Source organism: Polistes dominula, unplaced genomic scaffold (genome assembly GCF_049000335.1).
Source record: "Polistes dominula isolate Pdom_NZ unplaced genomic scaffold, Pdom_raw_medaka contig_78, whole genome shotgun sequence".
NCBI lineage: Eukaryota > Metazoa > Arthropoda > Insecta > Hymenoptera > Vespidae > Polistes > Polistes dominula.
Window position 1 is genome coordinate 111,318 of NW_028301042.1, and position 24,019 is coordinate 135,336.

Below are 24,019 nucleotides of genomic sequence, written 5' to 3' on the forward strand. Positions count from 1 at the left end.
CTAGCGAGAGGTAGCTGAGACGCCATAGTCTTATACACATTTATTTTAGAAAATATAGGCGGGAAACCTAATGATACTTATATAGATAGATAGATAGATTTTCCTGAATGAAAGTTTGGATTGTCATCCCCAAAAACTCTTTATTTACTTTTATTTACATATTCAACGAATCTTGATCAGTGATAACCTTAAAATGGGTATTTTAGGCTTGTCAAAACTAATAGCTGACATAGCACCTGGTGCAATCAAGGAACGAGAATTGAAACATTATTTTGGTACAGTAATATATCACTTTGTTTATATTTATTTAAAAAGATCTTATTTTATATTAATTTAATTTTGTCTATTTTTATTAGGTAGAAAAATAGCAATAGATGCATCCATGTGTTTATATCAATTCTTGATTGCCGTTCGCAGTGAAGGAGCACAACTCACAGCAGCTGATGGTGAAACAACAAGGTATTCTTATGAAATAATTCAATATATTAATCATATTCACACATTATTATTGGAATGCAAACATTTTAATAAAAAAATATTTCAATCCATTTGTCATTCTTTTTCAATCGTAGCCATTTAATGGGAATATTTTATCGTACTATACGTTTGGTAGATCAAGGTATAAAACCTGTATATGTTTTTGATGGTAAACCACCAGATTTAAAAGGTGGAGAACTTGCTAAACGCGCTGAGAAAAGAGAGGAAGCACAAAAATTGTTGCAAGCTGCAGAAGAAGCTGGTAATTTTCTATATAATTTGTCTGTGTTGTCGTGTCGTGTCGTGTATCATTTATTTAGTTTATTATTTTTGATTGTAATAAGGAAATGCTGAGGATGTTGATAAATTTAATAGAAGATTGGTTAAAGTTACAAAAACTCATTCTGAAGAAGCCAAGCAACTACTTAAATTAATGGGTATACCATTTGTCGATGTAAGTAAATTAATACTTATAAGTGTCGAATGTGTATAATATACATATTATACATTGTCTATGTATATTGGAAGGCTCCATGCGAAGCTGAAGCTCAATGTGCAGCTTTGGTAAAAGGTGGAAAAGTTTTTGCGACAGCAACAGAGGATATGGATGCTCTTACTTTTGGATGTGACGTTTTATTGCGTCGTTTAACTTTCAGCGAAGCTAGAAAAATGCCTGTTCAAGAATTTCATTTTAATAAAGTATTAGAAGGTTTGGAATTGAATAAGGATGAAGTAAGTACTTACTTCTATTATGAGCTCAGATCTATTTTTAAAATGAATTATATAAATATCTGCTATTTCATATAAATTTTCAGTTTATTGATCTTTGCATTATGTTGGGTTGTGACTACACAAATAGTATTAAAGGAATTGGTCCTAAAAGAGCAATAGAATTAATAAAAACACATAAGTCTCTTGAAAAGATTATAGAAAAATTGGATACTAAAAAATATACTATACCGGAAGATTGGAATTATAAGCAAGCAAGATTGTTATTTAAAGAACCAGATGTTGCAGATGTCAATGACATTGAAGTAAAATGTTATACTTATATACAAGTACACAGTCATTGTATTTTTTCTATACTTGATACTAATTAAATAATTCTGTTTCATTTTATAAGTTGAAATGGTCAGAACCAGACGAAGAAGGTTTAGTACAGTTTTTATGTGGTGACAAACAATTTAATGAGGAACGTGTTAGAAGTGGCGCCAAAAAATTATACAAAGCTCGTAATACAACGACCCAGGGTAGACTTGATTCGTATTTTAAAGTATTATCGACACCAAGTTCAAATCCACAAAAGCGTAAGGTAAATTTCAAAACCTGTTCATTCTTTTCAACCTTTTAATCATTTTTTTAATTTTTTTTTATATATATATAAATATATAAATAGATAGAAGAAAAGAAGGGATCAGCTAAGAAGGGCAAAACTGCTGGTAATAGTAAGTTCAGAGGAAAAGCAAAATAAAATTTATATGATATCTCTAATAGAAGAATCTTAAATATAATGCAAGATCTCGAAATATTTACTTTTATACTACTTTTTCTAATATTTATCTAAAGTCTACTGTAAATCTACTAATACAATAATATACTCAATTAAAAGCAATACGATGTCATCAATTTTATAATTTATTGTCTTTTCATTACTTTAACAATGTGTAAAGCGAGATTAAAAGAATAATATGTGCATTTATTTTTGTCTACTTCATCAGTCTTAACTTTGGCAGCATGGCAATGATGATGATATTTTTTTTCTATAATAATATAGCTTCATGATAATATCCATCTTATAATTTGTTCATGAGAAAATTATTTCAAAATGATATAATGTAGAGTTTAAAAAATATTACATTATACTACTAGATATAATAAATAATAACATTTGAGAAACAAGAAATATTGTTGTTTAACACATGAAAATGATCTATTTTTAAAATTTGATTATGGTACTTCCAATAGCGTCCGGATCTAATATGTGATGTAATGCCTCTTCGATATTGTGAGGAGTATAAACTCTATCGACGACAGGTTGTATTTCATCTGCATCGGTTAATTCAGATAATGCTTGCAAGTAATCGACTTTTATTTTAGAACCTTCTTTCCATTGGTGTATATTACAACCAAATATATACTAAAGACAATTATTAATAATTTAATAATATAATCATATTTTATAATAATTTAATATCTTTTCTTGACATACCTGTATTAATAATTGAATGCGTACACATACAGCAAATATACTTCCAGATATAAATCCCAATGAATCTGACGTTAAATTTTCAGGCATTGTTGTCACGAAGGAGCCATGAGGATGTAAATATTTTTTTAATGTATGTAATTCCGTTAATTGACCACCGGTATAAAAAATTGCATTAAACCTAAAAAATGTTGCTTGAAATTTTGAATTACATCATAACAACTACTTGTCTTTTCTTTTGTTTTTATTAGAAGTATACCATACTTATCATGAAGTTCTAACTCCTTCTCAATATTTGATTCGTTTAATGATAAAACTTCATCAGCACCTAAAGCTCTCATTACGGGTAAAGCATTTTGTCTAGATGCTGTTACTACATAGCCGCCCCATAATTTTACAAGTTGAATTAAAATACATCCAACTGGAGTATTACCTCCGTATATAAGTACCCTATAAAAATAAATGAAAGATTATTTTACCGGAGCTATTGTCATCATTCAATTGTAAATCTATTTTAATGATTATACTTTTTGTATTACCTTTGTCCTTTTGCATTGCCTTCTTTAATAATAGATTTATTAACTAAAGCATCCCATGCCATGCAACCGCTATAAGGAATACTTGCAGCTGTTTCATGAGTACATCGTTTAGGTCGCTTAACTACTTGAGTTTCTGGAACAGTTATGTATTCTGCCATAGTACCAGGTGCCCATGAAGGTACAGCAAGAAATACTTCGTCTCCAATATCAAAATTAATAACACTTTGTCCGATATCAATAACTATACCTGAACAATCTCTACCTAATATTACTGGAATATCTTTATGCCTCTGAAAAGAGAAAATTCAATGTTAAAAAAGTATTTAATAATAATATAGGATAATTCATTATTTTCTTACTCCAGAATTTAAGAGTCTTCTATAAGCTTTAGAATAACCAGAACATATTTTTGTATCAACAACATTAACCGAAGCAGCTTTAACTTGTATCAGTAAGTCGTTAGATTTACGAATCGTTGGCATTTCTGCATCATCTGTCATTGAAACACCCTGCATTAAATACGATTACATTTATATATTTATATTTACATATAATGCAAAGTTTGTCTCTTAGTTATACATATAATATATATTGTTTACGATGTACCTCTATACCAATATAATGGTGACATGTAATAGCTTTTATATAATGCATATGGTGGGAATAATAAATCCAATTCCTACCTATGGTATAGCCTATTAATGTACCTATAGATATACCTGCTAGACAAAATATGATCTCTCTTCGTGTGACTGAAATAAATATATTACATAAATATATGGAAATGATTGGAAAATTGATGCATCTTTAGAATTATTTTCTTATGAAATAAACAAATATCATACCTTCATTAGTACATATCGCTGCTAATTGTTGATAAAATTGTGTAAAATTAATATGAATAGAATAATATTTGAAATGTAACTGTTCCCAAGACTTTTTAATATACGTTATCAAATTATGTATGATATCTTTCATATGCTGCACATGTTGATCGCTAAATAATTCTTGAATGTACCTCTGACAGTACGTTAATAATGTAGAAACCCATTGTTGTCCTTGTTGAATCGCTAAAGATCCTCGAACCTTATCCCAAATTTCTTTTTCAATTATTTCATACTTGCAGACATGAGAAATATTTCTTCTATATGTATATATTACTATTATTATTATCATTATTATCATAACGTTAACGTGAAGAAAATTCAGCTATTAATATTATTTATTAATTATGCAAAATTATCTATATACATACAAAAAAAATATATAAAGGAATGAACAAAAAAGTAAAATTATAGAAATTAATTTTAAATTATAATAATATACATGGATTAGTTGTAGTATTAATCTTTATAATAATAATAACAAAAAAGATACCTGTAATATTTCTAGATGATTTGTAATGCGAAAATATATTTCATCCATAATTGGAAATAAAAACGTTGTTTATTGTTTAGGAAAAAATAATAAAATGTACAATTTTAACTAAACTATGTTTAAGTTTAAACATAGTTGGAGGATCAACGAGAAAATCGGCACACACTAGTGTGATATAAATAAACGATTAACACATTGCATATAACTCGAAATAGATATCAAGTATCTGTTTTAGAATGTGACAATTTCATATTCGTTCCTAATTGTATAACCTATATAATGTATGTATACATTAATATATATTAAACATTTAAATTTATTGTTATTTGTAAAAGATATAAAATGGACGAATTTAAAACAAATTGTTTAAAACAAGGTTAGATTTCTAATCATGAGAAAAATCGGCGCGAAATTAAGACTAATATTTTTAATTGTGATGCAAGCATTATTGTGTAATAGAATCACATGGTTTACTATCTCCATGACAGTGATGCAGGAGGTGGGATTTTTCCCACGCATGCGCAGTATTTAATCCTTAGTAACGTATATACTTCACACAAATATGTGGTATCGTTAGACCCCCGTGACAATTGAAATACAGTAGAAATTAGAAGAAGAGGACATTTTTAAAAGAAATAACATATTTACATGGAAATATAAATGAATATATATATTTTTATAATAAGTTCTGATTTTTCACATGCCAATACTTTATTGCAAGCCGTGCAGAAAGCTTTTTTATTATTATCATCAGATTTTAATCAGTCTTGCACATAGATATACGTCCATGGAAACAACCACCGTCGAGTTGTGACGTCAACATGCGCATGCGCATGAAGGATCCCACGTGCGTATCTCATGTCCTGGCATCACTGCTCGATAATAAGATCAATCATTATTTATCATATATGTTTAATATGAAATAAATGCATAAATGCAGGCTGAAAACAAAGTAATCTATAAATCTATTAATGATCCATTTCTTTCTTATTTTATTAAATATCAAAACATAATATAAATTTATAATTTTATTGCAATTGATATCAGGGAAGTATTGACAGTGACGTTTATGGTGACATTTTATTCATCATTTTAACACTTCATATATTTTCTTTCTATCAAATTAAAAATGGGTGATTATTTAACTATTAATAATGTTGGAGGACAGACATTGTTGCGATTAGTTTCTCGTGGAAATGCAATTATAGCTGAATTGATGCGCTTGAAGGATTATGTTCCACCAATTTTTAGGTTAGTTTTATTGGTTTATATGTTTATTATGTGTTAAAGATAAAATATAATTTTTGTTTGTACACAGTTTGGATACGAAGCAAGTTACTCAAAAATATGGTCCGATCTTAAATGATTTTTCTTATTTCAAAGCAACTAGTACGTATGAAAAAAAAATTGAAGATGATCCGGTGAGGAATTTAACTTTTAATGACTATTAAATTATGATCCTATTTATCTTAATAAACTTTAAATTGTAAACTATATTTACAGGTGCTTCAAGAAACGGATGAAGAAATAAGAAATAATTTTTCTGAATTGTTATCACGCTTTTATCTGGCATTTGAAAGTATACACAAATATATAACAGATTTAAATTTTTATATCGAAAAGTTAAATCAAGAAGATTATCAGTCTTCTAGTACTGTCGAGTCATCTGAAGATGGAAAACAGTTGATGGTATAATTTTATTTGATATTAATAAAATAAATAAGTTAAATATCATATTTTATATTTATTTGTTATTACATATATTTCTAGTGCGAGGCAGTATATTTATATGGAGTTATGTTGTTATTAGTAGACAATCATTTTGAAGGAAGAGTTCGTGAACGTTTACTTGTATCTTATTATCGATACAATGCTCAAGAATCATCGTCTACTAAAGTAGACGATATTTGTATGTTACTTCGATCAACAGGATATAGTAAAATAGGAAAACGTCCAAGTAATTATCCTGAAGATTACTTTGGGTATGTCTTCTAATTTTTATTTATCAAATTTGATGTATACGCATTATTTGATGTATATTAAATTATTTTATAGGAGAATACCATTAAATGCCTCAATAATAGAAGGAATCGTTGGTTGTTTAAGATTTGGTGATTTATATAATCAAAGACCTGCTTTTCATAATCATCAACCAGAATATCGAAACATTGCTCTTTCAACTCAAGCCTCAATGTTGGTTATAATTCTTTGCTTTATACCAGACATATTAAATACGCAAACCGCAGTGATGAGAGAAATTGTAGATAAATTTTTTTCCGATAATTGGGTGATTAGTATTTACATGGGAATAGTTATAAACTTAAAAGATTGGTGGTTACCATATAAAGCAGCAAGAACAGCTCTTAATAATAATCTTGAAACGTCTAATATAAGAACCATAGCTCAAAAGCACGGTCAAAAAATGGAGGTAAGTGATATATATATTATTTCTAATTTAATTCACATTAATAGTATCATATTCTAGGAATTATTACGCGAAACTGAAGAAGTAGAATTAGCTGGTACCCTGGATGAAAATGCAATAGGATCATTAGTGAATTTAGTACGAGATTGCAATGTAACATTGCGCTGGATTTTATTGCATACAACTTCTTTAAATTTATCGAAACGTTCCCGTTCTCTTCAACAACTTGTTATTACCGAAAGTAAATATACAGAGATTAATTGTCTTCGTTTATTGTTGAATACAGCGCAAATTGAACAAGATGTTAAGCAGAAGTATAAAGAGGTGAATATAATTTTTAAATATTTGTTTTCTAACATTTACAAAAGAAGTAACAATTGTATATTTTGTATTAGTTATTAGTTGGAAAAGAAACTAAGTGGCTCAGAGATAAAGAAGCTTGTGTTAAACGCATCATTGATTTAGCTCAAATATTTGGCGATAACAAATCTCTCGATGGCGTTGAAAAAATTCAAGATTTGCATGCATGGTTTATGGAAATAAGTAAACATATTAATTCTTTGCAACAAGAGGATAGTAGAAAAATTGTTCAATTATTACAGGCATTGGAATACGTGCAAGGTAAAATTTCAATGAAAATTTGTTATCTTATGTATTTGGTGTCATTAATTTTCAATGATTTTAGAATTTCATCAGTTGGAAAATAATCTACATGTATCTCAATATTTGTCGGATACTCGTGAAATATTACATAATATGCTACGAACAGGAAATATTGCGGAAGATACTATTATTAATTTAAACATAGTAACTGATTGTACTTACGCGTGGAACATAATGGAAACTTTTACTGATGTTATACAATTAAGTATAAAAAAGAATCCTCCGACAGTCATCAAATTGAAAGCGTTGTTTTTAAAAGTAAGAAAGAATATAAGAAAAAGCCATGAGCCAAGCCAACGTAAACAGTCACAATATCTTTTTTTATAGATGGCTTCAGCTTTAGAGACACCATTATTACGTATAAATCAAGCATGTAGTTCTGATTTATCTTCTGTGTCTCAATATTACAGTAGAGAATTAGAAAGTTACGCTAGAAGAGTTTTGCAAATTATTCCTGAAACAGTTTTTGGTTTACTCGCTCAGATAGTGCATTTAGAAACAAATGCTTTTAAAGAAATACCAACAAAATTACCTAAAGACAAATTAAAAGACTATGCTCAATTAGATGATAGATTACAGGTATTGAAAATTGTAGTATTATTTTATTTATATTTCTGATTTTGATATATCTATATTTAATATATACTCATGTGAATAATATTACATACAATGTTATTTATTTATGTAGATGGCAAAATTAACATATGATGTATCGGTTTTTACAAAAGGAGTACTTTCTTTACGAAGTGTTTCATTAGGTGTTTTAAGGGTGGACTCGCATCGTCTTTTAGAAGATGGTATACGTCAGGAACTTGTGAAACAAGTTACTTTAGCGTTACAAAATGGTCTTATCTTTGATTCTAAATCAAAAGTATGTATAATATAAATCTATATAACATTTGCAATATTAAAAATACATTGTTATAGTTATTGTAACGTTGACATGATTGTGTGTGTGTAGGTAACATTACCTCAAAAATTAAAAAGTTTAGCCTCTATAATGGACGGTTATCGTAAATCTTTTCAATATATTCAAGATTATATAAATATCAACAGTTTAAAAATATGGCACGAAGAAGTAAGCATCAATGAGAAAACAATGGAATTAATCCTTATCTTGTTCTCATCAAAAAATCTCTTTTCTGTTTAGATTATTTATATTATAGATAGTGCAATTGAAGAAGAACAAAGAGGATCTTCTTGGATCCCTGGAAAAGCTTGGGGATATTTTTCAAATGAGAAACATCCTTCGTTAACAGAAAACAATTGTTTAACTTTTATTGGCAGGCTTACTCGAGAACTTATTCGTATTACTGATCCTAGGTAATATTAGAAAAATAATATTCTATATATTTATGAAGCACACTAGGGTGTTTATTTTATCAATTATCATTTTTAGAAATACTGTTTATATAGAGCATGCACTTGCTTGGTGTAATATCATGACACTAAGCGAGATAATAGATCACAGAGTTTTTACAATGATATTAGATGCAATAGGTACTCCAGCATTAGCAGGCATGGATAAACTGATATCATTTTATATTGTGATTGAATTGGAAAATGTAATCAATTATATTGAAAAAGAAATGCGTAACAAACAATGGTCTTCTATCATTGATGAATGTTTGACTATTGTAAACAGTGTAGAAAATCCTAAAGGTATGATTTAAAATAATAGAGAATGTTACTTGGAAAAATGATATTAATAATATGATTACACGTATATGCAGCTATGATGACAAAATTGCAGACCATCGTTGGTACGCATGGAAATAAAATGTGGCTGCAAATATTAGATTGGATATTAAAAATAGGTCATTATCAAATACTTCGAAGAAAAATAGCATACGAATTAAATACAGCATGTAAATTTGAAGCAAAACATATGGAAGCAGCATTGCAAACATTAAACACGTATGTCGATCATCGTTATATAAATTATTAAAGAATTTAACTTAATATTCTCGATGCTTATATTTTTGTATACGTATATACAGAGCAATATTGTCTGAGATTAAGTCAAGCAATTTAAGCGACGATAAAAAAATAAAAAAATCCGACGAAATCCAATTACTTCATGAGCTCAGTTTAAGATTAGATTGGGCTGGCATAAGTGATCCTCTTAATAAATCTTATATTAAACCTCCACACATAAACAACATATCATTTGTAATGTTTTTATTTACCGTATCGCAGCTTGGTAAATTGTATTATTGCAACGTTACAGGTATAAATTGATATTTAATAACATTTCATTTCTATATTAATTCATATTAATATCAAATTATTCTTACAGCGAGTCTTTTAAGTAAAAAATCACAAGATCATTTAGATGCAGTAGTATTTGTTGCTGGAATACAAACTATGCTTCGTCAATTCCATATTTCTATTACATTTAATTATATAAAATATATCTGTATGTATATACTTTCTCTCGTAACAACAGATAGGTAAGAATATATAAATCAATAAATCTAATCAATTAATTGTTAATTAATAATAAGTAAAACTATGTTTCAGTACAAAAGTTGGAAGTGAAGCGGAAAGCGAATCGACTGGAAGTATACGTTTTTTGGATCTTTTCGTTAAATATTCAGGCATTCCTCGGTCATACGTATTCCACGAAATTCCAAACGTAATATTAGATCATTGCGAAATCAAAACTTTGTGATAATTATTTTAATAATTACTTCATATATATAAAACGTATCGATTAAGTAATTATTAGATAAAATATTATATATATATATATATATTTATTTAAAGCGCATTTAATATCGATTTTTAAGTAAAAAGAAGAATATACGTACATATATATATATATATTAAACTTTTATGTTTTTAATTACGAATCCCACAATTTAAAAATGAAACTACATATTTATAAATAAAAAACATAAAATATATATGTATAAGATAGAAAAAATTGTAAATTAAATTTCTTGAAAGGTAATGAAAAGAAGTGAAGATACATACATATATATATATATAGTTTAGGAAATGGAACGTAAGCACAAGTGCATTATACTTATTAGCATGTACTGTAATGTAAAATAGGGCATATCAAGGGGCTGGACAATTACTATGTCCGATGAAATGGGAGTAGGCGGTTTATGGGGGTGACTGCAGACATCCGTCCGTATACGCATTGGCGGCTATTCTATAAACTTGCGGTCTCCGGCGGTGGTTGCTATTACGGCGGCACGAAATGTTCTAAATCATCATCATTTCAATTCATAATTTTTAAATAATTTTATCTAAAATAATATTATAGATATTGTTTGCAATTATTTGATCATATATACTTTATTATATTTCATTTACATGAAATAATATAAATGATTATAGAGATGAAAATTGATAGCAAAAGGCGATGCACGGCGGCTGTTTTTGCGGCCGTTGAGACGCCAAGGTAGGCGGCTTTATACAAAAGCAACCGAACTAGATCGAGAATTCAGTTCTCTCCTTCGTGATACGCGTTATTAGAGATGACTTATCTAACTTGTCACAGCATCCTGCTGTGTCTGTGTATTCTTATTCTTATTCTTCTTCTTCTTCTTCAAATATTTATGCTAAGTTTCTTATTTTTTCATTTCAATGATTTCTTTTGGATCCGATAAAAAATAACAATATTGTAATTATAAATATTACATATATATATATGTATGTATTTCTATATATTATTCTTATGAGATAATTCTAATCGATCTAAGTTGATTAGAAAGTGATTTTTAAATGTATCCTTTAATACGTGTACGTAAGTAATATCCGATGGATTTTTTTTTTAGCACCTGGCTCTCATGTGTGTATATGTTTATTTATTTAATATAATAATGTAAATTTAAGATTTAGTATTAGGTAATGAAACAATCTTGTAAGAAGTTCATCAATTATTCTGATTAAAAAAAAAAAAAGAAAAAAGAAAATATACTGAATATAATTGATAGTGAAAATAAATAATGAAATAATGTTATGTTTAAGTAGATACAGTTTCCGATTGTTTGAATTTTTCTAAAGGATAACTAACTCTAGCAAGACAAATAAAACAATCATGCGATTTGGATTAATGATGGCTCTAATACTTTTCGGATGGGTTTTGATGGTGAATGGATCGAAATATCGAAGTTATAATATTCCGAGCGATAAAAAAGTACCGAGAGATAGAGAGATACGTGGTTACAGACCAGATGAAATATCTACTTCAATTGGAGTAGGATACGGTAAAAGGGATGGACCCTACGAAATTTCTAATCTTAACAGACGAGAAAGAGTACTATTGTCTCTTCTTCGTAATTTCCCACAAGGGTATGTAAAGTGCATACAGTCAATTCTTGTTTTATATCATAGATACGTTCCTTAAAATAACAAATTTTAGAATAACTCCTGAATTAATATTACGAGAAATGAAAACTAATCCTCATTTTGCTGGAAAATTAACGGAAATGATAATTAATGATGATAATGGTCAAACACCTATTGGAGAACAATTGCAACCGGAAGGAACCATATTCATATTTTAACTCTAAACATGGGACAAACATTCTCTACTAGAATATACAATTTTTGGCGATAAATTTTAGTCAAATAAAATTGTGGTATCTTAAAAATGCTTTAAAGATGTTTCTTTTTTTCTGTGCTTTTCTTTTAAAATAACAATAATGTTATTATTATAATGAAATATTTTGATTGTATAATATATAACAACGTTAGATCAAATTACGTCGCCAAAATTTGTTAAAATTTACATTTACCTTCTTTTGTATTACTCCATCCTTATTGTTAATTAATGAATTATTCAAAATGCTTTTTATAATTCATTTCGTTTAAAATAAAAAGTTATTGTTAAATAATTGTATCGGTAAAACATTACCTACCTACCGTAATAGTATCACACTTTATCGAGTGATGATAATATAGTTTTATTTTTGGAAATGAAAATATTCCAAAATTACTAACTTTGAAAAATGTTCTTTTGTATTGTTATAATTATTATTTTTGTAATTGAAGTACTCTCATATACCTATTTATATTAAGGACAATATTTTCAAAATAAATCGCAAAATACAAAGCAAACTGTATATAGGGAATAATAATATACAACTAGATACTAGGGAATTTGAACTTATCACAAAGCAATTAATTTTTTCTTTCGCTTTAGTCGGTAGCCATAAAGTACTGATTCGGTTTCGATTCCTTGTAATTCGGTATCGCGAAAAAATCCTATTGGAATTAATTTCAAGGGAATCTTTGCAGTGATCCATTCGTAAGTACTCCTTCATTATTTATTAATAATAATATATAATAAGCGATGTGAATATTTATGCGAATTGATATTTTGTCAAAATAAATGTTTCCAAAATTAAATGGACTTAACCATTATGACGACGCTGTTCATAGCATGAATTAAATGAAATGCATTTTTGTATCGAAAAATCGATATATTACAATATTATATTCCTACAATATATATCTATATGTATATATATATATATATTTATAATATAATATTTATTGTATCAAGTATATCACGTGACGATATATGTAAATAAATCTATGATACTAATGATGATGATGATGATGATGATGATTATGATGATACTAGAATTTTACACTGTACTTTAGTATCAAGTTTATTCATGAAATTGTATAATTTTTGTAGTTGTTTCTATTTAGAGAATATATTCATTCTCTTGTGTATATATATTATAATGTCAATCGACATGTATATTTATCAAAGTACAAATTACAAAATCTATAACCAAACATCAACATTTAACTGAATACAAAAATCTAGTTTTTAATGTTTAAAAGTGTATTTACATATAAATACATATATGTGCACACATGTATGATGAGTGCTATAATATATATTGATGAATATTATGTAGCATATTACATAATTAGCTATTTAACAATTGTCGCATGCAATGCGATCTCTTAGATACCACTCTTGGATCTGTATATTATTTCTTTATATATGATTGTTTAATGATTTACATGTTTGTAGTTAAACGATACATCGATATACATATTGTTCTTCTTAAAGAAAATTCTGTGAGAAGATATTTTGGGAATTGTCTTTAGAATGCTACTATAGTGTCATATTTTCTTAACTTTATAAGGCTAATCATTGATATTTTATGCCCTATATAAGTTAAGCTTGACACTTTATTACCAAATATTACTTTGAAAACATTGCGATTACTGAAACAATTCTATGTCGTCATTCAGATTTTTTTTTCATTTCTTTATTAAAACGTATATATATATATATATATATGTGTTTATACCATTTCCTCGTTATTATTTTTCTAGAATCGAACGATATGCATTTTCATATCTGTTCTTCTAAAAAAAAAAAAAAAAAAGAAGAAAAAGAAGAAAAAAAAGAAAAACACACATTTTAAAAGAACAAACATAATTTTCAATGCTCATTATTCACTATTGTATGTATTATAACTTATTGAAGTATGAATAATACTTCATATCCTTTCTCATTTATATTTATAATATTTATTAATGTTTTTATTATATACAAATAGATTTTATGTATCGTTCCAATTATATTTCAATATGTTATTGATACATCATAATGGTTATAACAATAATGATTTTCTCTGAATACGTAATAGCGTCCGAATGGACTGCAGCCATCGAAAAGAGATCAACATGCATTAACAAAAAACGTATATAGCTAACGAGGTATTAGCTCGAGTAATAAAGGATTAAAAATGCAAAATTGGAATCAATGGCAAGTACCAACTGGTGCCATTACTTCTTCAATGCCTCAGCCACCAGTTGGTTATACCACGCCAGGAGCAGATACAATGGCTATGATGCAAACTTATATGCAATACTATAATCAATCAGTAAGTATAAATTTGATCAAAATGAATGAGAGATTTTGATTGCAAGATTTTCTTTAGAGAAACAATATTAAGTCTATGATGTTATATCAATATCATTATATAAATTTTTATATAATATTTTTCAGGCACCTACTGGATATACACCTGAACAATGGGCTGCTGCTCAGCAACAAAATTGGACGCAGTGGCAACAGTGGCACCAACAATATCAACAGTGGCAAGCACAGTACGGAGAAAAGGTGCACATCATATATGAAATAATATTTTCCATTGAAATATGTATATTCTTGTAAGAATTATTGATCGTTACATCATAGAATATTTTCCTTTCAGTATCAAGAAACAATGAAGCAAATGTCATCACAAAATTTAAATTTATCCGGTCATGCACCACCATTACCAACAATGCCACCACCACTTCCTAAAGAGGATTTTAAACCCCCTTTACCTCCGAGTTCTGTTAATACATATCAATTCACAAATATTCCTCCGCCACATCAAAACAATCTTCCATTATTTCCTTCGAAGCAGCCCGTAAGTAACGCGCCTTTGCAATTAAATGTTCATTCTTCCCAAAATCCACCTCTGCCACCACCGTTGCCTCTGGAGAGTGCTCAGAGTAATGACGGTAATTCTGCTAAAAAACGTATTAGTAATACTGTTAGTGAATCTTGTAGTGCAAAAAAGTTAAAAACTGAAGAAGACGAAGAATTAACTGATGCTGAAAAAACATTTGATGCTCAGTTTAAGCAGTGGGAAGAACAGTTTAACGATTGGAAGCAGCAAAATATAAATCATCCTGATAAGGTAGGTGATGTATTATATTCATTTATATTGCAAGTATATTTATTCATACAATAACATATTAATTATTGAATCTTTTGAGATCTAATATATTAGTAAATATTAAGATTCTATTTTTTAGACACATTATAAAATATATGAAGCAAAGTGGACATCTTGGCGTGAGAAACTTATTGAACGTAGAGAAATGATGCGTAAGAAGCGTGAACAACAGAAACAAATGACTGCTAAAGCGGATACTGAAAAAACAAAGAATCTACCTGGAGGAGACAAGATAATGAATATTTTATCAAGTACAGAAAATCAAGGATTAATTAACAATCTTTTAGGCATCGGAAAAACTCTTGGGTTAACAGGAAAACAAAATACAGGAACACTTCCACCACCACCTCCTCCACCTCAGACCACAAGCAATATTTCATCTACAACAGTTACGCCGGCAATAACTACACAGCAATCAACATCTCAATCTTCGAATACGGATACTGTATCATCTTGGAATGCTCAACAAGCTGCACAGTGGGCAGCTCAATTTAATTCTGGAATGCAAAATTATATCGGTTTTCATAAAAATCTTACATCGACTCAGCCATCATTTGGAGCAGCAATAAGTGCAATGCATCCTCCAAATTTCGCACTACCACCACCTAATGTGCCAAATGCAGGACCAAATTTTTTACAACCACCACCAGGTTTTAATAATAATAATAATAATAGTAATGCTGCTAATACTACTACTACTACTACTACTACTAATAATAATAATAATAATAATAACAACAACAATGATGGAAGACAAGTACCGGACACAGGTGTGAGATCAATTTTACAGAACAGATCCTCTTATGGGTCAAGTGGAAATAATTTGAATACGTTTGGTGCTAATGAAAAAGCAAGTTCAGACATTAATCGTTTCGGATCCAATGATCCTTCGAGTTTATCCGATTATTCTGGTAATTTCGATGCAATCGACAATTCTAATAATGATCGGATGAATAATAGGAAAGGATCATTAGGTAGCACTGGTCCAGAATTATTTAGGCGAGAAATAGATAAAAATTTATCCGAACACAATCAATTTAGATCTGATGGATCATTTAATTATGGTAATGTGAGATTCAATAGAGGAAATGAACATTATAAATCAGCAGATGAGACAGATATTGATGGGAAAAATTATAATAAACAACAAGAAAGAAATTTCATGGAACGTGGTGGTGGTGGTGGCGGCGGTAATAATCAACTCAATACACCAAATAATTTTAATTCGATTAATAATTTAAACAATGATTGTTTCAATATTGATCGTTCTGGTCCACCAGGATCGAGTGATCGCTTTGGATCATCTGGTGTTGCTGGGGATCGTTTTGGAAATTCAAATGATCGTTATAACGATCGATTTGGATCAAGAGACAGATTTGGATTAAATAATATACGATTTGGATCTGGTAATGATAGATTTGGTCCAAGTAGTAACCGATTTGGACCACTCAATCGTTTTGGCAATAATAACGATCGTTTTGGTTCAAGAAATGAAAGATTTGATCAGGGAAGTGGATTAGAATGCGGCGATATATTTGCACCAGGTTTTGATCCTTTTAATGTATCATCTAGTGATAATGTTGGCCCCGGAAACAACAATAGATTTGGAAGAAATATGGATCATTTTGAACAAAACAAAGGAATAGATAATGTAAAAGATAATAATAATTCTCGCAACTTTGAAAGAAATAATCAAATAGAACCTAACTATGTATTGCCACCCGAATTAAAGAAGCTTATGGAAAAAAGAAAAGCCGCTACAGATGTATTCAAACCTAGTTTTCAAGATTCTGATAAAACTGTTAATGTTGGATCTTTAAGTGAGAGTTTTAAAAAGATTACTGGTGGTGATTTACCCTTCATATCGAAAAGTTCTACCGACTTTGGACAAAGGGATTTGGGAGTAAGAGGAATGACAACTTATAGTCCTCGACTTAGTGGCAATTTTGAACTTTCCAATAATCCTAGATTATTTGGACCTCGTGGCCCTAATGATTTTAAACCACACGGCGGAAATTTTGACTTTCGATTTCGTGGTCACGCTAATTTTAACCAACGTGACAAATCTTTTGATTTCCACGATCCTAATAGTCCATTTATTCGAGAATCCTCCACCCCTAATTTTTCTAAATTTGATAAAAATCAAAGTATGTTTGGTTCAGTGGATGTTGATCAACGAATTGATCAACGAATTGATCAACGAATTGATCAACAATTTGACAGAGGAGATCCTAAATTACAACAAATTAAAGATACGCAGAATAGTGGACTGTCGGATGATAATGTATCTTTAAATACAGATAACATAATTACAGAGAAAAAATTAGATATTCCTGTTAATAAAGATGAAACAGATAATACAGTTAAAGCAAAAGAAGTATCTCAAACAGAACAAATAGGAGAAGAATCGTCGTCGTTGAATATTACGGATACAACACAATCAAATATTCAAGAAGATAAAGGCACACGCTCGGCGGATGTATTATCATTAGAAAAGCCACCTTGGATGGATAAATCATTTCCTGATGTTAATTTGTCTAAGAAAGATGTTAATAACACGGAATGTAATACTCAATCATCAAGTTCAAATTTGATTGCTCCTATTGAAGAAAATAATGAAAAAATCGATGACAAAGTACAAGCAGAACATCAGTCAGATCAAAAATTAGAATCAAATGCATCAGATACAGAGCAAATGAAAAAATCTGAAGTCTTACCTTTTATGGGAGAGAATGATCCAAAACCGGAAGATTTAAACATGGAACCTCCACCAGAATTACCTAATTTAGGGCCAATAACGGATAATTTGAATAACGATAACAACAACACATTTGCCAATAATCCAAAATTAAAAGAGCCTTTTGGTGCAGATCGTAATTTTCTTACGGGGGGAGAATTAGAGCGAAATTCTACTAAATATTTTGATCCAAAAAATTCATTTAGTCCTAGGGGCCATAACGATGGAAGGTTTTTACAACAGTCTCCAAATAATGGACAATTTTCGTCATTAGGACCAAATGATATAGAATTTAAATCACGAGGATCATCGATTGGTGGACAATTAGGTGTTGTTAGAGGAGGTAATAATAATAGAAATGTAGGACTGTGGAGACCGAATGAAATGCCATGCGATATCAGAGAATTTAAAGATACAAATTTTGGTCCTAGAGGACTTGTTGACAGATTTCATACTCCTATAAATGAAAGAAATTTCAATAATAGAAGATCTATGGATGGATCGTTTGATCCTCAATGTTCTAATGATGGACCTTTTTCTTCTGGACAATTTTCACATCACAATCTACAAGATAGAATGCTTGGTCCTCCTCGAAATTTAATGGAAAGACATTTTGACATACGTAATACAGGATTAAATACTAAACCATTTGGAGCTCGTGGACCATTTGAAAATCCTTTCGAATTTCAAGGTATAAACAATGAAGCAGCGAGTACACGTAATTATAACAACAGATTATGTAGCAATAGATCACCCTTTGGCAATAAACCTTCTGGTGCATTTGTTGATGGTGGTGGTGGTGGTGGTGGTGGTGCACTTGATAGTGGTAATAATAATGATATTTATCAAGACAAATTTAATGAAAATTATTTAGATAGGAAATTCGATCGAGGCATTACTGATACTGGAACTTGTAATACAGGATTAAATTTAAATTTTGAATTGGGTAAAATGAATAAACCTGATTGTAAAACATCATTTCAAAGCAATTTTAGTGACCCCACTGGTTCTAGGTCACAATACGGACCTGATTGCCCTATTAATCTTCCGCCTCACGAATTCAAAACTAACATTCATAATCAAATGTCTCCGTTCGATAAGAAGATCGTAGAAAAATCTGCTATTGATTCAAATATCGTTGGAGATTCTAGAATTGCTTATGGAGACATTTCTGCTGGATTAGATTACAAGTACAATAATTCTCTTGCTTTTATTAAACAACGACCTATCGACAATCCTCAGTTATCATCATCATCATCATCATCATCTTATATGAGAGGTACACCTAACAAAGAATTCTGTATCGAGAGACAATTTAATTATAACCATGGTGGTGCCAGTAAAGATAAAAAATATACCGAGCACGTACCTGTTAAAGTAATCGATTATGCCCATGCTCCTCGCACCATAATGCAAGAACATTTAACACCTGTTCAATGTTTTGATTATGGACATGGAAAATTAAAACCTGTCGTACCGGATCATGAAATGTTGCCGAAAAGAGATTTTAGAAATTGGGAAGAAAATGAACAGAACTTGAAAGAATATAAAGAAAAAATGAAGACATATGAAAATTCAGTGGTGATGAAACATGAACATAGACGAAAGACAAAATTAAATGAGCCGAGAGAAAGCGATTGGACTTCTAATATCAGAAAATATGAACGAGAAAAGAGAAATGCAGATGACAAGAAAGAAAGGGAATACTCCTCCAAAGAAGAAAGAGTTTATCCTAATATTTCGGATAAAGAAAGAGAAGAATCCAAAAGAATTCAACAAAGTGATAAGATTAATGATAAAGGTAAATTTCGTTATTTTTACATATTCGTCATTTTTACAATATATCATTTGCTGCTTATTAAGTATACAATTCAAAATTATATTAATCTATAATATTATAATAATAAAAGCATTGTAGATATTTTACATACATCATTTTTTTCTCATTGATATTTTTCTTGGCCACAGATAGAGGCCATGAGAGATGCGAACGAGTTCAAACAGATATAAGCAAAGAGAATGACAGAGAGAAGGACAGGTAATGCCTTTTCAGGAGTGTTCTAATAATATACACGAAAATAGTTTATATTATTTTATTTTTATTTTTATTTTTATTTTTATATCGTTATGCATATAACATAACATAACATAACATAACATATGACATTATCGAATTTTCACATTAGTATATCTATCTTTTGTATATTTACATTAGAAGTAATAATATTTCATATTTATATATTCTATGAATATGTCCTGTGTCTTGAAGACATTTAACTTGCTTTAGATCAAAAGGACGTACTAACTGGCAGGAGAATTCAAACAAGAACACCATAGAGACTAAACCATCAAATACCAGGTATGTTAATACAATATCAATTTAAATTCATTTATTTATTTCAATCTTTAGGATATTAAACAATGGATACTACTTCCACAGATTTACAATATTTGTCAATGTAAGAAATTACATACGTATTATATGCAGCATCATTGATTGACTTTCTGCTTGGCATAATTTTAAGATACGATTTAAACGTTCTTATATGTTATTACCTCTACTAAACTTTGATTACTTTAGCAGTCCGTCATATGAGTCGAGTCAGTAGAAGTAAATAAAATGTTTATTTTAACCGAGAGTAATAAAAATTATCAAGTATATCAATAGGTAAGGAATTCAGGAGTGAATTTTTACATCGATCGTCGTTAGGTTTTACTTTAGCGACAATTCTACCCATTTCAAGAATCCCCCACCCTGAAAGTATTATGTTGTTATCTGATGGTTGTGAAATACGCTCCTGTTTCAATCAAGTGCATTTGTTTATTTTTACTAATTCAACTCATTGAACAGACTATAAAGTTATAGAATAATATATATTAAATATATTCTGCTTGAAAATTGAAGTATGTGGTGGTATAGCAATATAATGTATATACAATATTTCTTCATATTACTCAAATAAGTAATATTTTATTATTTAAACAAACATTTTTAAACGCTCTCTTGAAATATCTGAATCTTCTTTTACCATGGTGTGAGATAGTGTTTAAAAAGATATCTTTTTAAACTTTGGATTATTTTGATTTATGTTATGGTATGCGACTTTAAGACGCGTTAATTCGTTACGAGTAACGACGTTACGTTGCAATAATCTTGCTACTCTTTTCGTCTAATGTAACACTGTCGCATTTTGATTTATTCTCTAATTCATGGCGATTTTTATGCAAGAAATTTGAGAAAGAAATGTTTATATTATCAAATATAAACCATTATTATGGCTTGCCGAATTTAGTAAGCTTACAAAACCAGATTATGTTTTGAAGCTTTATCAATATTCTTATTATTAATTTAGTTTTTAATGATTTGCATTAAATGCAACTTATAATATTTAAGTTGTCATGATTATTGAAATCTCAATTAATTTGATAAATATCATATATTATTTACTTTTACTCTATACGTGTAGATTATTAAAACACAATGCGCGTATAAAATATAATATATTTTAACATTGAGACATTTTTTGTTACAGCTTTACAGACAAACAGCAAAATGTATCCGAATTACCATCAACAAAGACTTTGGAACTGGCGAAAACGGCTAACTGTACAATGGTGGATGATCTACTGTGTCCTCCAGGTCGTCAAAATAGACCATCTAAAATAGCTATTATTTTAAGAGGTCCCCCTGGTAGTGGCAAGTCATTTGTAGCTAAATTAATTAAGGTATGCTTTCAAAATCATTATTTCACTTTTTAATATCGTCGTCGAATATGTTATATATGTCCTTATTTATTATATCTTTAAAATATAAGGACAAGGAAGTTGAACAAGGAGGCTCTGCTCCGAGAATATTAAGCCTTGATGATTATTTCCTCGTTGAAAAGGAAATAGAAACAAAAGATGACAATGGGAAGAAAGTAATAGCAAAGGTACGTACTATACCCCTATATCGTCGATATACATGATAATATTCTATGCAAATTTATAACTATTATTTTAATTCATTAGGAAATGGTTTACGAATATGAAGATGCAATGGAACCAAGTTACATAGTATCGCTTGTAAAAGCTTTTAAGAAAAATATTACCGATGGTTTCTTCAATTTTATTATATTAGATTGTATTAATGAAAAAATATCAGATTACGAAGATATGTGGAGCTTTGCAAAAAGTAAAGGATTCAAGGTATGTAAGATCAATTAAATTGAACAATTTGAAGTTAATGAAGTTAATGTTAATTATCTTGTCTTTTTTTTTTTATCTATATAGGTATATGTATGCGAAATGGAAATGGATGTACAAATCTGTTTAAAAAGAAATATTCATAATCGATCAGAGGATGAAATTAATAGAATTGTGGATTATTTTGAACCCACGCCAAGTTATCATCAAAAACTAGATGTAAATTCGATGTTACAAGAACAAGCAATCGAAGAAGTACGATCAATTGAATGAATACATATATAAATTGATTCACTAGGAATATTGATTCAATTTATATATGTATATTATTTTGTCGTTTTTATTTTAGGTACAAATGGAAGATAGTCAAGAAATTTCAGATAAAGTATTACAACCAAACGAAGAAAGTCAAGATAGTCAGGACGATGTTCCGGAAATGATTGTAAATTTATATTTCTTTAATAGTTTTTATTACATGTATATTTGCATAAATGTATGTAAAAATATATGCATTTTTAGGGTATTAGTAAATGGGAACGAATGGAAGCAGAAGATAAGTTAGGTAAATATTATTAACTAATGTGACATTAAAATGTTGCATTTAATTTGTTATAATTGTTATTATTTAATTATATATATATATATATTTTTTTTTATTGCATTTACATTATAGATCGTCTAGATGGTTTAGCGAGAAAAAAAAATGAAAGCAAACCACAAACGATGGAAGATTTTTTACAAGTCCCCGATTATTATAACATGGAAGATACGTCTGGAAAAAAGAGGGTATGTGTGTGTGTGCAATAAGAGATCATTATTACTATAGTCATTTATATTGATCAAATAGAATGAAAATATGTAAGAGATAATTATAATAATAGAATTATAAACGATTGGTAGGACTGTTTAACGTTATAGGTGAGATGGGCAGATTTAGAGGAACGTAAACAACAAGAAAAGATGCGAGCCGTTGGTTTTGTTGTTGGTCATACTAATTGGGATCGTATGATGGATCCTACAAAAGGTGGAAGTGCTCTAACGCGTACCAAGTATATATGACGCTAAGTTACTTTTTAAGTATTGGACATAACAATAGAAAATAAGATAAGAAATGCAAGTTTTGTTTTTTTCTTTTGTTTATATTTTATAAAGAAGAAAGATGAATTAATTATTATTTTCGTTATTTAAGATGAAAGAAAAGCGTTTTAGTTTTAAACATTAATTAGATTGTTCAAATATTCTAATACTCTAATGTCTGCTTATCGTTAATTCAACAATTGCTGTCGAAAAAATTGTTAATTTGTATGATGGTTAAGATAATATTGACAAGATATTAATACTATCGAATTATTATTATTATTATAACGTTATCTAAACCAGTGCATTTTAGGTATAATAATTAAACAAAAAAATATAGATTTATTTACGAAAATATATAATCATAAATATATAAATGTTACTTCGTATTCTGTAATCACAATTTTATTATTCTATTCATTAAGATCAGAATAGAAAAATGTATAAAGAGGAGGAAGTAATATTTTTATTATATATATATATATATATATCTATCTATTTTCCTTCTATTCCAAAATCTAATAAGTATTTATTTATTAATCATTCTATATTATTTGCTTTATATTCATTGAAATTTAAATAAATGTAGTAGAGAGATCGACAGTCGAACAGTCG

The 24,019-nt window shown here is 28.9% G+C and overlaps 5 protein-coding genes across 11 annotated transcripts; 4 read left to right on the forward strand and 1 right to left on the reverse strand.

Moving 5' to 3' along the window:
- The first annotated feature begins 9 nt into the window (after positions 1–9).
- Fen1 (Flap structure-specific endonuclease 1) lies at positions 10–2,229 on the forward strand. 2 transcript variants are annotated; one of them, XM_015332280.2, is made up of 8 exons: positions 10–275; positions 357–459; positions 573–739; positions 822–931; positions 1,006–1,209; positions 1,293–1,511; positions 1,601–1,789; positions 1,874–2,229. In XM_015332280.2, the coding sequence occupies exons 1-8, from the start codon at positions 194–196 to the stop codon at positions 1,946–1,948; spliced, it is 1,149 nt and encodes a 382-aa protein (XP_015187766.1). In that variant the 5' UTR covers positions 10–193; the 3' UTR covers positions 1,949–2,229. The 2 variants fall into 2 exon arrangements, with proteins under 2 accessions (XP_015187766.1, XP_089031182.1); XM_089175056.1 differs by having other exon boundaries at positions 614–739.
- Positions 2,100–5,088, reverse strand: LOC107072390 (NAD(P)H oxidoreductase RTN4IP1, mitochondrial). 3 transcript variants are annotated; one of them, XM_015332277.2, is made up of 8 exons: positions 4,600–5,088; positions 4,068–4,308; positions 3,829–3,974; positions 3,582–3,731; positions 3,223–3,512; positions 2,948–3,133; positions 2,687–2,864; positions 2,100–2,614 (listed from the first exon to the last, which is right to left on the reverse strand). In XM_015332277.2, the coding sequence occupies exons 1-8, from the start codon at positions 4,645–4,647 to the stop codon at positions 2,414–2,416; spliced, it is 1,440 nt and encodes a 479-aa protein (XP_015187763.1). In that variant the 5' UTR covers positions 4,648–5,088; the 3' UTR covers positions 2,100–2,413. The 3 variants fall into 3 exon arrangements, with proteins under 3 accessions (XP_015187763.1, XP_015187764.1, XP_089031181.1); XM_015332278.2 differs by having other exon boundaries at positions 4,068–4,366; XM_089175055.1 differs by lacking the exon at positions 4,600–5,088 and having other exon boundaries at positions 4,068–4,572.
- Positions 5,089–5,290: 202 nt separating this feature from the next.
- Strump (WASH complex subunit strump) lies at positions 5,291–10,514 on the forward strand. 2 transcript variants are annotated; one of them, XM_015332275.2, is made up of 18 exons: positions 5,396–5,551; positions 5,647–5,850; positions 5,918–6,020; positions 6,103–6,288; positions 6,370–6,581; positions 6,655–7,027; positions 7,085–7,348; positions 7,420–7,645; positions 7,710–7,945; positions 8,015–8,266; positions 8,376–8,558; positions 8,649–8,765; positions 8,838–9,010; positions 9,087–9,349; positions 9,421–9,604; positions 9,688–9,917; positions 9,987–10,140; positions 10,211–10,514. In XM_015332275.2, the coding sequence occupies exons 2-18, from the start codon at positions 5,729–5,731 to the stop codon at positions 10,359–10,361; spliced, it is 3,429 nt and encodes a 1,142-aa protein (XP_015187761.1). In that variant the 5' UTR covers positions 5,396–5,551; positions 5,647–5,728; the 3' UTR covers positions 10,362–10,514. The 2 variants fall into 2 exon arrangements, with proteins under 2 accessions (XP_015187760.1, XP_015187761.1); XM_015332274.2 differs by having other exon boundaries at positions 5,291–5,850.
- An 896-nt stretch (positions 10,515–11,410) lies between these two features.
- LOC107072388 (allatotropin) lies at positions 11,411–12,406 on the forward strand. Of its 2 annotated transcripts, XM_089175057.1 has the most exons (3): positions 11,411–11,427; positions 11,708–11,995; positions 12,066–12,406. In XM_089175057.1, coding segments are annotated over exons 1-3 (435 nt in total). In that variant the 5' UTR covers positions 11,411–11,425; the 3' UTR covers positions 12,211–12,406. The 2 variants fall into 2 exon arrangements, with proteins under 2 accessions (XP_089031183.1, XP_015187759.1); XM_015332273.2 differs by lacking the exon at positions 11,411–11,427 and having other exon boundaries at positions 11,735–11,995.
- Positions 12,407–12,812: 406 nt separating this feature from the next.
- On the forward strand, positions 12,813–23,890 carry LOC107072387 (uncharacterized). 2 transcript variants are annotated; one of them, XM_015332272.2, is made up of 15 exons: positions 12,813–12,953; positions 14,323–14,559; positions 14,685–14,798; positions 14,893–15,366; positions 15,485–19,943; positions 20,111–20,180; positions 20,430–20,501; positions 21,676–21,868; positions 21,958–22,074; positions 22,154–22,330; positions 22,415–22,582; positions 22,677–22,769; positions 22,847–22,889; positions 23,001–23,113; positions 23,246–23,890. In XM_015332272.2, the coding sequence occupies exons 2-15, from the start codon at positions 14,422–14,424 to the stop codon at positions 23,384–23,386; spliced, it is 6,372 nt and encodes a 2,123-aa protein (XP_015187758.2). In that variant the 5' UTR covers positions 12,813–12,953; positions 14,323–14,421; the 3' UTR covers positions 23,387–23,890. The 2 variants fall into 2 exon arrangements, with proteins under 2 accessions (XP_015187758.2, XP_089031178.1); XM_089175052.1 differs by having other exon boundaries at positions 23,228–23,308.
- Positions 23,891–24,019: the final 129 nt, after the last annotated feature.